Source organism: Dreissena polymorpha, chromosome 3, assembly GCF_020536995.1.
Source record: "Dreissena polymorpha isolate Duluth1 chromosome 3, UMN_Dpol_1.0, whole genome shotgun sequence".
Taxonomy (NCBI): domain Eukaryota; kingdom Metazoa; phylum Mollusca; class Bivalvia; order Myida; family Dreissenidae; genus Dreissena; species Dreissena polymorpha.
The window spans coordinates 67948045-67963460 of record NC_068357.1 but is presented as its reverse complement, the minus strand read 5'-3'; the positions used below and the strand labels follow the sequence as shown (position 1 = coordinate 67963460).

The 15416-nt window shown below is 33.2% G+C and overlaps 1 protein-coding gene across 3 annotated transcripts; it reads right to left on the bottom strand.

The window, feature by feature from the left end:
• Positions 1–617: 617 nt before the first annotated feature.
• Positions 618–8552, bottom strand: LOC127874615 (uncharacterized). Of its 3 annotated transcripts, XR_008047017.1 has the most exons (8): positions 8432–8552; positions 7710–7799; positions 7458–7577; positions 6320–7017; positions 3500–3621; positions 3149–3398; positions 2756–2910; positions 618–1456 (listed from the first exon to the last, which is right to left on the bottom strand). XR_008047017.1 is itself a non-coding variant. In XM_052419067.1 (4 exons), the coding sequence occupies exons 1-4, from the start codon at positions 8250–8252 to the stop codon at positions 6686–6688; spliced, it is 579 nt and encodes a 192-aa protein (XP_052275027.1). In that variant the 5' UTR covers positions 8253–8351; the 3' UTR covers positions 6180–6685. The 3 variants fall into 3 exon arrangements, 1 of the variants encoding a protein (XP_052275027.1); XR_008047016.1 differs by lacking the exon at positions 3500–3621; XM_052419067.1 differs by lacking the exons at positions 618–1456; positions 2756–2910; positions 3149–3398; positions 3500–3621; positions 8432–8552 and adding an exon at positions 8216–8351 and having other exon boundaries at positions 6180–7017.
• Between the last annotated feature and the right edge of the window lie 6864 nt (positions 8553–15416).

The window sequence follows — 15416 nt, the reverse complement described above, 5'->3', positions numbered from 1 at the left end:
TTGAACTCAAAGTGTGACCTTGACCTTGGAGATATCGACGTAATTCCTTCGCGCGACACACCATCTAATGATGGTGAACAAATGTGCCAAATGATTTTAAAATCTCACAATGAACAACAAAGTTATGTCCCGGACAAGCTTGTTCCGCCCGCTCGCCAGCCCGCCCGCCCGCCGACATTCGCCAATCTAATAAGCAGTTTCTTCCTTCGGAAAACCTGGTTAAAACGCATGATGTTTTGTTATTACATTTACTCTCATAATTTATCATATGGATGTTGTCCAAACTGTTTGTGAAGAACGTGTTTGAACAAATGGAGATAATAGAACAAAAAATTAGGAAACAAAGATCTTCAATAATGCACAAGTACCAAACATTTGCTTACCTAGTTGAAAAAAAAATTCTTTATTTTGACAAAAAAAAGTACACTGAAGTTCAAAAAGTGTCGGTTACACATTCAGTCATTTACTTTCAGTTTCGGTGGAGGGGGCTGCCTTATTGTATTAATGCAGATTGAAATACAGCATTTTAACATGTATTAACGTGCTTTAAAATGTAGTATTTCAAGCAAGATTGAGTAATTTTTTACACAGGCGTATTTGTCAAATTATTTTTAAAATAAATGTTCAACAATTTATTATGAACAAATAACGTTCTTATCATATACCAACACAATATGCAGGAATACAGTATGTTTATAGTTCATATAGTTCATACAGTTCTTCATTGTTAAAAATCCGTTTTACCGACGTCTGAATACCTTATCTGCATTAATTCCTTCGGACTTTCGTGTCTCTTCATCTCAAGGATTTCAGCTATTTCTTGTTTTCGAAACTCTGCACAGTAAACTCTCATTTCCAAGGATTAGCACTCATAGCGAGACAAATGTGTACACTTTCATGTATGTATAAGATAATTTCGGTGGGCACTATTTGAGAAAACAACTTCGAGATAAGACAGTGTATGTTCAATCCACGTAAAAACTCCGAAATCCGTTAACTAATCGGCATTCATAACTGAAACAAAACGCTACAAAAACAGCCAAGTGCTTTCCTGACATCAATTTAACACTCGCCGCTCCCTGGAAGCAAACACAGCTTACTCTTAGTAAGCGGTGATCCAGTGCTAAACCTGACAGACTCTTGCACAACTTAAACAATTCATGCAATTTATTACTTGCACTTTTACGCGATTTCGCAAGTTTATACACGGCGTCATTCTTGACGTTAATGAATGACGGTCTTTCTGTGGGCTGCTGATTTTCTGTGATGATCAGAAAGTATTTTCCTTGCGGTATCGGTGGCTTTGGTCTGTGGCGATCCTTTTCAATGTACAGGTTTACCTTTTCGTCACGCACTTGTAGGGTTGGAGACATCAAGTCAAGCTTGTTTAAGCGAATTTCCAGGTCCGAGTAAATAGCTGAGGGTTTGTTCACTTATTTCACTCTGCCCAAATATACTGAAATCAGGAGAGTGATGGTATATAAATATTACATGTCTGACAGGGTGAGAGTAAATTTGTCAACTTGAGGAAATACTGTAAACCAAGGAGAAGCAATGAACAACCATTAATATGTTGAGTGGTTCACATTTTCGGGCCGAGCAAAATGAACTTCGCTTTATTCGGAACCTAGCAATCGATTTATCCCATCAATTTTCTTAGTCGTCAATTAATTCTTTAAAAATATATTACCGAACCAGCTTTCTGTATCTTATTTTATCATCTGATTACGCAATTTATGACGTACTCGTGTGACGTCATTTCGGTGACGAAACATTTTGGGACAACACTATGGACGTGGTAGTTTTTGAACAGTAAAATATTAGTTTAAAGCATCGAACGAATCCAAAACGTATTTCGGATTGTGTGTTTGTCATGCATAAGAACAGACACTGGAAGTGTATATCGTTGTAACTTTATTGTTATTAGCATGCGATTAAAGTTGCCATTGAGGTAAGCGTGTCGTTTATACTAAATTGATTTTTTATGACTCCTGTCAAAGCTTTAATAATGGCAGTAATCTATTCTACGCACAGTTTCAGCTGCAATCGATATTTTAATTACCCAAATACAACGGAAAAGCAAAACTGCGTACTGCGCATGCGCGAATGGGACAGTATAATTTTCGAACATTCCGCACGTGATTGCTAAGGCAGCGGGATACAGTATTTTTTGTCAGTAATTTTTTTCCCGCTGGTAGCACGTGATTGCTATGGCAGCGGGATACAGTATATTTTGGACAGTAAATTTATTCTCGCTGGGTCTGACAGTATTTCTATGTCACAATGGCCTATGGGAGTTAAGCATTGTGAATAAAAGTGAGGTATAATAATATGAAATGTATGTTTCTAATATTATACTCACATAAACCATAACACTTAACACTCCGAAAGCAGAGGGTTTACCTCTGCCAATGCAGCTTAATTTCACACATGCAGTTCTTGTGTTAGAGAAAACAATGTGGCAATATCCCCTACATTCCAATACTATAAAAATAACTTCACAATCATAAATTCATGCTGAAGTATTGAGCACAACTTCCATGTAATGATTTGTCATTAGCCACTTGAGACATAAGACAATTTCGTGCAAATCCTCTCAGAACTGTTAGCATACAGAAATTTGCTAACAAACAAACCCTTTTTAAAAAGAAGAAAAACACGATGTCAGCGAAACAGGAAAACATCACATTTTAAGACATAGATTATCTATGAACCCATTGACCAACACGAACAGATTCTATAAAAATAATCAAACCTTTCTTTGTTAGACAGGCCTGATTCAGGAGTTCAGGGGACTTAAAGAGAGCGGTAACTTGAGGGGCCTTCCAGAACTTGTCGTTGTTCGCTTGGTGGTAGGAACACGGCAAATCCGTTCGTTTATAGGCTATAGTAATGTCGTCTCGGCAACACCTGTGTCAATTTTATTTTACAAAGTACAATTAACCAAGATCTTGCTTTTTCAGAAAAAACAAATTTCTCGAAATTCTGTTTTTTCGCATAGTGCTTTTCTTTTAGTCTAAACACTTTTTGTAATTATATTGAAACGCGCAAAGGGATGTGTTATTTAATATTCGAGTTTATTTGTAATTTAGTCAACTTAATGCTTGCATGCATATTACGTTCAACAAATTAAGAAAAAAAAACTGACGTGTAATCTTTGTCCGGTTTCCCTGAATGCACTTTTGTTTTCGTCATCGTAATCTTGCAGCAAGTTTCAAAATCAGGTTGGTAATTGGTGTACACACCACAACACTTGTATCTGTCTTGTAGGTCTTTACCAATCGAGCACATGTGCATCAAGAGAGGCGACATAATGATGCTGGTAGTTTGATTGGAGTCAGCTGTTGAAGAAGGCAATGTTGTCGTTGCGATCGTTGTCGTTTTTTGTTTAATTACACCTGTCAACAAAAATGTAAAAAAATGTATAAATTATGTTTTATTATAAAAAATGTGTTGCTATCTACCTTGCTGTATAAAAACTTGAGACAATCGTACTGACACGAAATGGACACACGTGTTCGAAAATCCCACCCTTCACACATATCTCAGTGTCGTTGTCGTATTGTGCAATATGTCCGGTCTTCTCATCTCGACATGAGAACAAGGCAGCGCTGCAGCCGCCTAATAACAAGGAAACGTAACATATACAAATGCTACTATTAAAGCCACATACATACTCAAAATCAACGAATATTTCGTAAAATAAAGTTAACCGATAATAATCAGTGTTCCTAAAAGCTATAGCAAAATTTTCAACGCTAGATATGGTCAAGTAACAAAGATTTAACTAGAAACAAAAGGCTCGTTTTTAGTTTTTGTGTATCTATTTCATGTGACTTTTCCGCGACATTAACAAGCAAACGCGAGATTGGCTTCGGGAAGCTCATGAAAACTACGTCGTGCTTCCGTTAACTAATGCTTAAGCCTAACCATAACTTTTGTATGATTATAAAAGAGAATATACATTAATTTGCTTAATTGGTCACGTCGCTAAGTATATAACTTTCCAAATAACCACAAAGTCGATACCTATAAAAATTTACAATATCGAAACAAGTATGCGCATCTTGTAGACCTTAAACGTCAAATACTGTTACATATTATAGCTCTAAGTATTTATAACTATATGTTATTGATGTGTTTAATACTTAATTAAGGAAATTTCAACAGCGAATGTAAATAACCACAACAAATTACATGGATTTTACGTCAGTCAAAGATTTGAAAATCGCTCATTTACTCACATTGTAATCCCCGTGTGTTGTCTTTGTATTAAGATTAAAGTTACAGATTTGTAGATATCGAGAGCTCGAAGTTGAGTTGAGTCACACACTACATGTTTCAAAGATATTTATCGACGAAGAGTTAAATTTTTGTTATTCAGTCAGTTGAGGTTTAAGGTAAACAAGGAAGACACCTAAAAGTCATTACGTTTTATATACAGAAGCGTGGGTGTGTCCATGTTTTCTTAAAGAGTAACCGGGTTCAGAACATACTGCTAGTATATTTGCTTTCAATCAACGACGAAAGTAGGAAGTTGTTGGGAACGTCTCGAAGAAAACAGAGTAGGACCTCGTTGCTATGGTTTATTTCTTAAAAGCAACAACATTTGTATTCTAACGACTACAGACATTATCCAAAAACTGACTGTTTTGATTCATTTTTACAGATTGTTTCATGAAAACTACACATCGTATGTACTTGTATTTTGGATCAATTCAACCTTTAAGTTGCATAATCCTCATATCTCAAATGTAAACAAATACCCAAAATTGTGAAGCTGTTTTAGTATAAGCCGAGAGCATAAACCCTTTCTAACAAAAATGACATTTTTTAACTTTGCGTGTATCTAGACAAAAATATTGCTGAAGTTACGAATTATAAATAAGCATTCGCACCTGTTTAATTTTTTGACAGTGGTGAGCCATGGCATTTTTCGCAAAATATTAAACTCTTAAAACGATAGGGTCGAGGAAACTTTACAAACATATCAATCACTATATATGCTTTGCATCTGGGTATTCGTTCCCACATCAGACCCCCTTTTAGCAAACAATAAATTGTACTTGTATCGCATATAACTCGATAGGTATTGCTGCTAGAGTGATGTAACTTAAGGTTCATAATAATCAGAATTCATATTGTGTGATATTCACGTACACACGTATTTTATGTAATTTTCTTGGATTATTGGAAAGCCACTACAAGACAAGGTGTTTGTGGTCCCACTTATGTGTTTAAACGTAAAACAGTTTTCGGGTAAAAGTCGGTGGTCTGTTTAAAATATACATTTATTCATATTTATACATATGTATGCAAATATATATACATTTGTATATTATATTAGGATGCTCTAAATAATATGATAGTATCAGGATATTGTTCTCCAACCCTCCGTTACATCATGCTAGTTTGAGACAAGCTGTAAAAAATGCTGAAAATAACAGCATTTAGGACTTGCTCGACAACTTTAAAGTTTTAAATACAAGCTGATTCTAAATCCACAAGAAAATGACTGTTTAAGTACTAGCCTTTTCGCAACAATTCAAATGCAATATCGGGATTTCCGCAATACTGAATCACCACTTATTTGGTACAAATATAGTAAACCTGTAAGAAGTATCGTGTTTCATTATAATTCCATTTTCACATATATTAATGTAATAAGCCATTGTCCTACATCATGTGGCTCATCTAGTTCAAAATATGTATATAGTCCAGTTGGACATGTTATTACTGGTGACCTTAATTTTATTCAAAATAAAAAACCTAACAAATACTACGCAGAGACCCTAAGTATAGACTTCCTATTCCAATCGAAGTGGAAGTGGAACATGGAAGTTAGCTAAACTGTTTGTGAAGAACATGTTTAAATAAATTGAGAACATAGAACAAATAATTAAGAAAAAGCTCTTAAATAATGCACAAGTACCACAACATTTGCTTACCTAGATGAAAAAAAGTTCTTTATTTTGACATAAAACCGAAGTTCAAAAATTGTTGGTTACACATGCTGTCATTTACTTTCAGTTTCGGTGTGTTGGGGGGTGTTTAATTATTGTGTTAACGTATATTAAAATAGAGCATTTTAATATTTATTAACGTGCTTTAAAATGTAGTATTTCAAGCAAGATTGAATAAATTTTTACACAGGCGTCTTTGTCAAATAATTTATAAAATAAATCTTCAACAATTTATTATGATCAAATAATTGTTGTATCATATACCAACAAAATATTCAGGAATACAGTATTTTTATAGTTCATTTAGTTCAGACAGTACTTAATTGTTAAAAATCCAATTTTGCGTTTCTGAATACCTTGATCTGCATTAATTCCTTCGGACTTTGGTGTCTTTTCATCTCAAGGATTTCAGCTATTTCTTGTTTACGAAACTCCGCACAGTGAACTCCCATTTCTATGGTTTAGCACAATAAGCGAGACAAATGTGTACACGTTCATGTACGTATAAGATAATTTCGGTGGGCAATATTTGAGTAAACAACTTCTAGATAAGACAGTGTATGTTCAAACCACGTAAAACACCGAAATCCGTTAACTCATCGGAAATTATAACTAAAACAAAACGCTACAAAAATAGCCAGGTGCTTTCCTGACATCAATTTAACACACGCCGCGCCCTGGACGCAAACGCAGCTTACTCTTAGTAAGCGGCGATCCAGTGCTCAACATGACAGACTCTTGCACAACTTTAGCAATTTGAGCAATTTATTAATAGCTCGTTTACGTAATTTCGCTAAATTATACACAGCGTCATTCTTGACGTTAATGTAGGAGGATGTTTCTGTGGGCTTTGGATTTTCTGTTATGTTCAGAAAGTATTTCCCGTGAAGTATCGGTGGCTCTGGTCTGTGGCGATCCTTTTCAATTTCCAGGTTTACCTTTTCGTCCCGCCCTTGCAAGGTTGGAGACTTCAAGTCGAGCTTGTTGAAGCAAATTTCCAAGTCCGAGTAAATAGGTGTGGGTTGGTTCACGTATTTAACTCGGCCAAAATATACTGAAATCAGGAGAGTGATGGTATTTATTGTATGTTTATAACATTATACTCACATACACCATAACACTTAACACTCCGATAGCATAAGGCTTACCTCTGCCAATGCAGCTTATTTTCACACATTCAACTCAGAGAAAACAATGTGGCTATCTCATACATTCCAATACTATAAAAATTAACTTTACAATCATAAATTCATGCTGAAGTCTTGAGCACAACTTCCAAGTTATGATTTGTAATTGGCCACTTGAGACGTCAGAAAAGTTCGTGCAAATCCTCTCAGAAATGTTAGCATAATTTTTTTTTTCCAAAAAACAAACATACCAGTTTTAAAAGTAAGAAGAACACGATGTCAACGAAACATGAACATATCATGATCATCTATGAACCCATTGACCAACACGAACAGAGTCTATACAAATAATCAAACCTGTCTTTACCAATTGAGCACATGTGCTTCAACAGTGGCGAGATAATGGTGCTGGTAGATTGAGTGGATTCAGTTGTTGAAGAGGGAAATGTTGTCGTTGCGATCGTTGTTGCTATTTGTTTAACTACACCTGTCAACAAAAATTAAAACAGTGTAAAAATTATGTTTTATTATACAAAATGTATTGCTATCTGCCTTGCTGTATAAAAACTTGAGACAATCGCATTGACACAAAATTCACACACGTGTTCGGAACACCCACCATTCACACATGTGTGAGTGCCGTTGTCGTATTGTTCAATATGTCCGGTCTTCTCATCTCGGCATGTGAACCGGGCAGCGCTGCAGCCTCCTAATAACATGAAAACGTTACACAAAGAAATATTACTATTAAAGCCACATACATGTTCATACTCAAAATCATAGTAAAAATAAAGTTAACCGATAATAATCAGTGTTCCTTACAGCAATAGCAAAATGTAAACGATAGATATGGTAACAAAGATTTATTGAGAAACAAAATTCTCGGTTTTAGTTTTTGAGTGTCAATCTATTTCATGTTACTTTTCCGCGACGATATCCGAACATTTACAAGCGAACGCGAGATCGGCTTCGGGCAGCTCATGAAAACTACGCTGGCTTCCGATAACTAATGCTTAAGCTTAACCATAGCTTGTGTGATTTTAAAATAAAGAGAATATACATTAATTTGCTTAATTGGTCACGTCGCTAACTATATAACTTTCCAAATAATCACAAAGTCGATACCTATTAAAATTGACAATATCGAAACAAGTATGCGCATCTTGTGAACCTTAAACGTCAAATACTGTTAAATATTATAGCTCCACGTATTTATAACTATCTGTTATAGATGTGTTTAACACTAAAGTCATGAAATGACAACAGCGAATGTAAATAACCAACAACAAATTACATGGATTTTATGTAAGTCAATGATTTGAAAATCGCTCAAGTACTCACATTATTATGACCCAGTTGGTATCCTTGTATTAAGCTATGAGTTACAAATTGAACTGGATCTTTACTTGTATAGATCTATATCGGGAGTTCGAAGTTGAGTCACACACTACATGTTTCAAATAAATCGACGCAGTGTTAAATTATTGTTATTCTGTCAGTTGAGACTTAGGTTTAAAGTAAACAAGGAAGAGATCTACAGGCCATTACTTCGATGGCACTTAGGTGACATCACCGCTCCAGAAAAAAAGTCGGGAAAACACATAATGAGTCTGTTTTCACGAGCTAATTTTTGTGGACTCGGGAAAACAGAACTTGTGTATTCCCGACATTTTTTGGAGCGGAAAACACATTTTCTGTTTTCCCGTCTCCAAAAAAAGACGGGAAAACAGAACTTGCGTTTTCCGCTCCAAAAAGGATCGTTTACATGGAATGGATGAGATGCCGTAAAGGACTGCAAGTGACCGTAATTATAGTATATGTATGTATGTGTACCGTTGCCACAAAGTAGAAGATTAAAATGGACGTGTTTCTGTCTGTCGGTCCGTCCGTCCGTACACGTACAAATGTCCGACGAAGTACATTGTTCGTTATAATATGAAGATGTGCACGTGCAATTTGACTTATCCTTCGCTATAAATAATCAAAGGCGCGCCCCTTTCTTCATCTTAGAATTTGTTTATTGATATTTACAAAACGAGCTGCGTAATCCGACATGCAACGCAACGTAGTAGGGGATATTAAAGGGGACTTTATCTTTAAAGCGTCTATTTTAACACTGGCTATTTTTTTTTATATATATCGAATACATGTAACATGTAATGTTCAGTAAAGCATTCAATCTATTATATTATGTATATAAATGGATAACACAAAACTACCCGTAGCTTGTTCTGTTAAACTTCAGGACGAAACACAGAACCTTAATCTGTGAAATCTTCATCTCATATAAATGTGTTTTGTTTTAAAGTATCTCATTTGCATATTACATGATAATAAAATATTCCCGTTATTTGCAAATGTATATTCAATGTTATATTTAAATTATTCTTTTACTTTTAAACTTCATTAGATATTTCTATGATATATACTTCCAATATACCTTTATGATCACTTCAAAAATCAAGTGCAACATTCCCGAAAAATAAATTATGTATTTTGAAAAAACATGCCAACTATTGACATTGAATCTTAAGATTGAGTTTTTATTCAAACATTTTAAAATTTAATAATTTTTCGCTTGAAAGTTAAAATAAACCACAACATCAAGTGCCACATTACCAAATACTTCATTCATGAGTTTTGACAAAGAAATTCTAATTTTCATTTCGATCTTAAAGGTTAAACATATGTTTCTATTGCATCGTAACATTCAATAAATGCAAGCGTTTTTGAAATTCTATTATTCTTATATATTCAAACGGCTCTTCAATAAAATCTTAATCAATTCATCAAAATCAAATGTATCTGTGCGGTTGAATTGGTATTCAAAATTTTACAAAACCGGAAGTTTCGTCAAAATTTTACCTTATTTCCGTGTATTAATGAACAAAGATAATAAGGTGGTGAAGTTGATAATGTGATAGTTTACACCGTTACACTAGAAGCCCGATTGGTTCGGACGATGGAATTCTTATTCATTGGGTTTCGCCCAGCGTGAGCTCGAATCTCATTCTCGTCAGTAAATTCTCTCAACATCCTAAAAACAGTCAGTGATGATTCAAGTAATAGACAAGGTTTTGTTGTTACTCCTCTTTAATCATAAACTAATGTTATGTAAGGATAGACATTTTTCTCAATATTATTTTAACCATTACATTTTAAAGCCGGTTCAAACGAGCATTTAAAGGTGTATATGGTTGTTCTGTAACAAAATAAAATCGAAGCTAAGGAAGCATCTAGAAAGCTACAGTCTTTTTATGTAAAAACGATTTTATTGTAGTTACGATAATGATCTATAATATTAAGAATTTATTTGTCAAACAACGATCCAATAAAGCAGCTATTCTAGTTTTTTAAGACTTCATTTTATTACTTCATTGTTTGTTGGCCATTTTTTTCCCTGTTTAAGTTAGTTATTACACAAGTTTCATTGGGATTCCATTTAGGTGTTTATATATATATATATATATATATATATATATATATATATATATATATATATATATATATATATATATATATTAGGGTGCTCTTAAAAATATGATGTTAGTTAGAGAAAAGCTTTTAAAAAATGCTGAAAATAACAATTTTAGGACTTGCTCGACACCTTTTAAAGTTTTAAATACAAGCTAATTCTAAATCCACATGAAAATGACTGGTTAAGTACTAGCCTTTTCGCAACATTACAATATACAATATCGGGTGATGGCATATGCCTATATATTCAATGCAGCTTGTATTAGAAACTTATAAAGCGTTGATCAAGTCCTAAATATTGTTATTTTTTAACCTTTTTTCCAGGTTTTCTGTAATAGCATCATGTAATGCAGGGTTGGAGAAAAATATCCTGATACTTTCATATTCTTGTGAGCAACCTAACATCACACACAGCTCATCAGGGCATAATATAATATATTGTATAATTGTATTATGACCTGATGAGCTGTGCGAAACGCTTTGGCTATATATATATATAAATATATATTTAAAATCCCAGACACGTGTTTTTACTTTTATTATATAATATTCATAATCTGGATTATTGCATTTTACGTAAATAACTATAACTATATAAATATAATTATTATTATATAAGGATATATATATATATATATATATATATATATATATATATATATATATATATATATATATATATATATATATATATATATATATATATATATATACTCTTGATTAGTGGTTTAAACTTTATTTCCTATATTAATTTAAGCAAATATGCATTTTTAAAGCATACATGAATTTGAAATAAGGTTAATAGTGCGTGCTGCATTTCTAGAAAGGGCATTTCCATTCCTTAAGAAAGTACCCACTATTTCTTTTTCCAGTGATCTACGCTTTCCGTAATGTCCTTTTATTGGACCTGTAAATTTCAGTAAGCCTGGCCCCGTTAATCCGTCATATTTCGATGTTTAAGTTAAAAAATTCAGCAACTCAATGAGTATAAGATATCAAGTAAATAAATGTTCAAGACCTATAATAAACATCGTGGATTTTTGCCTTATTTTCTACATGTCCGGTTGTATGGTCTCCGAGTATGTGTGTTAAACTAAGATAATGTGGTCTAAAACAAAAATATATATATTTGTTTTAATATTCAGCTCTCGTTGCAAAAGCCACTGTGGTGTAAAGCTAAAGCAAACGCTTTTATATCGACAAGTCAAGGGCTCAATTCCCGCGGGAGAAAAACTATTTTATCCAGGATTTTTTGCTATTTTATTTATTTTTGAGTATTCCAAATAAAACAGTGTTGTAAACAAATACATAGTAAACAATTTAAGATTGTTTAAATATTTTTAATTCAGAAGCCAAAATTGCTTTTGTCTTATTCGTTTTTAAAATTCCCTTTTTCTTATTCGTTTTTAAAATTCCCTTTGTCTTATTCGTTTTTTAAATTCCCTTGTCTTATTTGTTTTTAAAATTCCCTTTGTCTTATTCGTTTTTAGAATTCACTTTGTCTTATTCGTTTTTAGAATTCCTTTGTCTTATTCTTTTTTTAGAATTCCCTTTGTCTTATTCGTTTTTAGAATTCCTTTTGTCTTATTCATTTTTAAAATTCCCTTTGTCTTATTCGTTTTTTAAATTCCCTTTGTCGTATTCGTTTTTAAAATTCTAATTGTCTTATTAATTTGTAAAATTCCCTTTGTCTTATTCGTTTTTAAAATTCCCTTTGTCTTATTCGTTTTTAGTAAAAGTGTTTTAAAATACAAGGTTTTGGTGAGTAGTTTTTATGCATGTAATCTTCTTTCCCATTGTTTTATCCATTCTTATAGATTCATCTACCCCTGTATATTGGAAATAAATTAGGAATTCTTATTAAATTTACGTCAGTTATCTGTATTGGGGCAGTTCTTTCACAAAAATCTTCTTTTGTTGTCGCAATAATGAGGAGAAATACATTTTGTGTGAAAAAATTAAAAGGATTTCTATGTAAATTGCTACACACAGTTTGTAAAAACCAATGATATTGCACAATCTTAATTTCGAATAATGAACGGTTGTATGTTTGCCAAGTCAGGAAAGCTTCAAATGAAGTATATCAAAATTGCATGAAAATTCAGATGTTATCAAAATGGAGACTAAACAGATTGATAGAAAGATCTGACAAATTTATTGTTGCTAGGGTACCATCCTAAAATCTGCCTGTAACTACAAACAATTATTATATATGCATCTACTGACTTTAATTTATAAGGAAGCACATTTAACTTCAAGAAAAATGCGTAATTCTTCTTGTTTGAATTGTGCGCATTTATAATATATAATCTGTTAATGTGTTAAGTGGATGAATATACAGGAAAAGAGGCTAGATGCCATGTTAACAAATTGTTTGTAACGATATGATTTGATTATGATAAATGCGCACGTTAGCAATATGTACTGATCAATTGGAATTATTTGGGGCCCGAATCCTTTCGTTTACAAATAATGCCCTAGGTGTTAAAGTGATATTATGGGCATCTAACACCTATTTAGGTGTCTATCGCAACCGTTGTTTATTGTTGGGGCTTTCACTTCATATACAATTATATTTGTTAATGCAGTATCAACATACTAAAACAATATCCCGGAAAAAATAAAATAATCCATTTGAATATCAACCGTACTTTCGTTTTGACAACTGACGACAGAATTGATTCGATGTACGATGTGAGTCTAAATGTAGTTTTCACGCAGATTCGTTCATACGACACAAAGACACAATTTTGTTTCACGGATCATTTCGTCCTAGCGGACTGGGTGAGTCATGTAAATTATTGAAAATAATATATAATTTTTATAAAGGTTAATCGATTGGACGAAAATTCTCCCAGTTGCCGAATTTCAAACAGTTGTAAAAGAAGCTGTGGCAATTGTGAATGCAGGGCCTCTAGTGAATTTAGACGATGATGTTAACTCAAATAACTCCGGGACATTTTCTTTCCATGAACAATAAAACGGGTTTCCATGATATAAGTACAATGATTCTGACCCGGATCAGAAGGACATCAATGGATCACAAGGACATGTGTACTTCAATACTGATAAACTACTGATAACCTACTCCAAATGTGGAAGAATGGGCAAACTTTGATTAATGTTTCGAAACATTTAAAGAACCCAATATATCCAGATTCTACGAGAGAGGTTCACGTCTGAGATAAATTCATCGCGTGTGATAGTGTGATAGCTAATCATTTTTCTTCCGTATGAGGTGTCATTAGAGTGAAGGACGATCTACAAAGAGGACAATGGAAAATTGCGACGATAAAGCGACTACAGTTGAGTCATGAAGGACTAATACGTTGTAAAACTACCGTCGGGAACTTCAATCAAAAGACCGCTTAACCTTTTGTAATCGTTGGTGTTTAGTGACAACCCAAGTGTGGAGAAAAACAGTAAATTTGAAAGCAAAACAACCAAGTTCAAAACAACAAAACGTCAAAAACGAATTGCCTCTATCGCTGCTATGGACAGACTGAACGAGTTTTCATAAGAAACTATCTTTGTTTGTCAGGTTCGACTTGGGTGGTCTTTCTATGTATTGCAATATGAAAAAAACTGACTTACAAAAATGCATGTATTGAGAATGCATTGATTAATGATTAATGTGATTTTGCATAGGTGAAGTTACTGATTGTGAGTTAACATGCAACTGAGTGTTCATGATATATTCATGTATGGTTCATTATATTGGTATGATCTTACGGTGGGAGTAACGCGAAATGCGATTACCTTTACCACTGATACCTCCTGATGCTGTTTTATAAACTTTGGTTGATTGCAGCTATCAATTTGCTCCCTTGTTTACGGGTTAACATCCCTTAACTTTCACCAATGTTTATCAGAGAAAATGTCAATTCTGTATCTCCTTGAAATAATATAGACACCAAATTTCACTTTAATTTTGACCATAAATAATAAAAGAACACATATGATGTATTTAAGTGAAAACCGTTTTATTTGGACAATATTGTGAGACTTGTGCAAAATAATTTAATAAAATACTAAAAAATGTACATTCGAGTAAATTAAATACAGTCCGAACATTTATTATACAAGAAAAAATGAAAGCCTCGCTACAAAATGAAATAATTTACCAAAATATGCCTCTATATTGCATATATAACGTGTTAAATGGACAATAATATTCGGTAACTATAGTTACAAATATTTGCCTTTGCTTTCATTTATATATGCGGAATACATTCCTAAAGCCGTTCCTGAATAAAGAGGTTTCCAGAAAAGTTAACCTAGCTTGGTCGCTGAAACAGTCACTGGGGACGGATAAATAGCTTGTCTTTTCTCATATAGTTGTGCTAAAAATAGAGAAGAATAATTTGCGAATGACAAATTGTTTTGTATGAGCACAATTTAATAAAAATGGAAGAAAATAGCATTGGTCTTTGTATATGAACGAGGAAATCTGCCAGGAGTGAAATGTGAAACTTCGTATAAGATCTGCCTATCATCCACAAACCAAGCTTCGATGAAAGAACAAATAAAACCATTAAAAAGTATATTTATGATTTGGTAAACACCAGGCTTCATACAAGTCTCTGTATAAACTGTGTAGTATGATAAATCCAACAAAAACACATATTTTTTCTTTCCTTTTTTATCAACGTTTCGGCTTACGCCTTCATCAGGATAATACAAATAATAACAGAAAGCGGATGTTACGTCATTGACTTAACGTACATTAAAATGCGGGAAAATGTACGTCAATAAAATGAACGTTAATTAAATTAAGCTTAACTTTCGGATTCAAGAATACACAATTTCCTATAAAATTATATATAAAAATACTAATAGGAAAAAACAA

What these genes read in the sequence shown, in the direction of transcription:
- LOC127874615 (XM_052419067.1), bottom strand. Translation starts at nt 8,252, where the DNA reads ATGCGCATACTTGTTTCGATATTGTCAATTTTAATAG. An exon ending in GATATTGTCAATTTTAATAG is followed by an intron (nt 7,800 to 8,215) that starts GTATCGACTTTG and finishes TCATGTTATTAG; the next exon opens with GAGGCTGCAGCGCTGCCCGG. An exon ending in CACTCACACATGTGTGAATG is followed by an intron (nt 7,578 to 7,709) that starts GTGGGTGTTCCG and finishes TTTTGTTGACAG; the next exon opens with GTGTAGTTAAACAAATAGCA.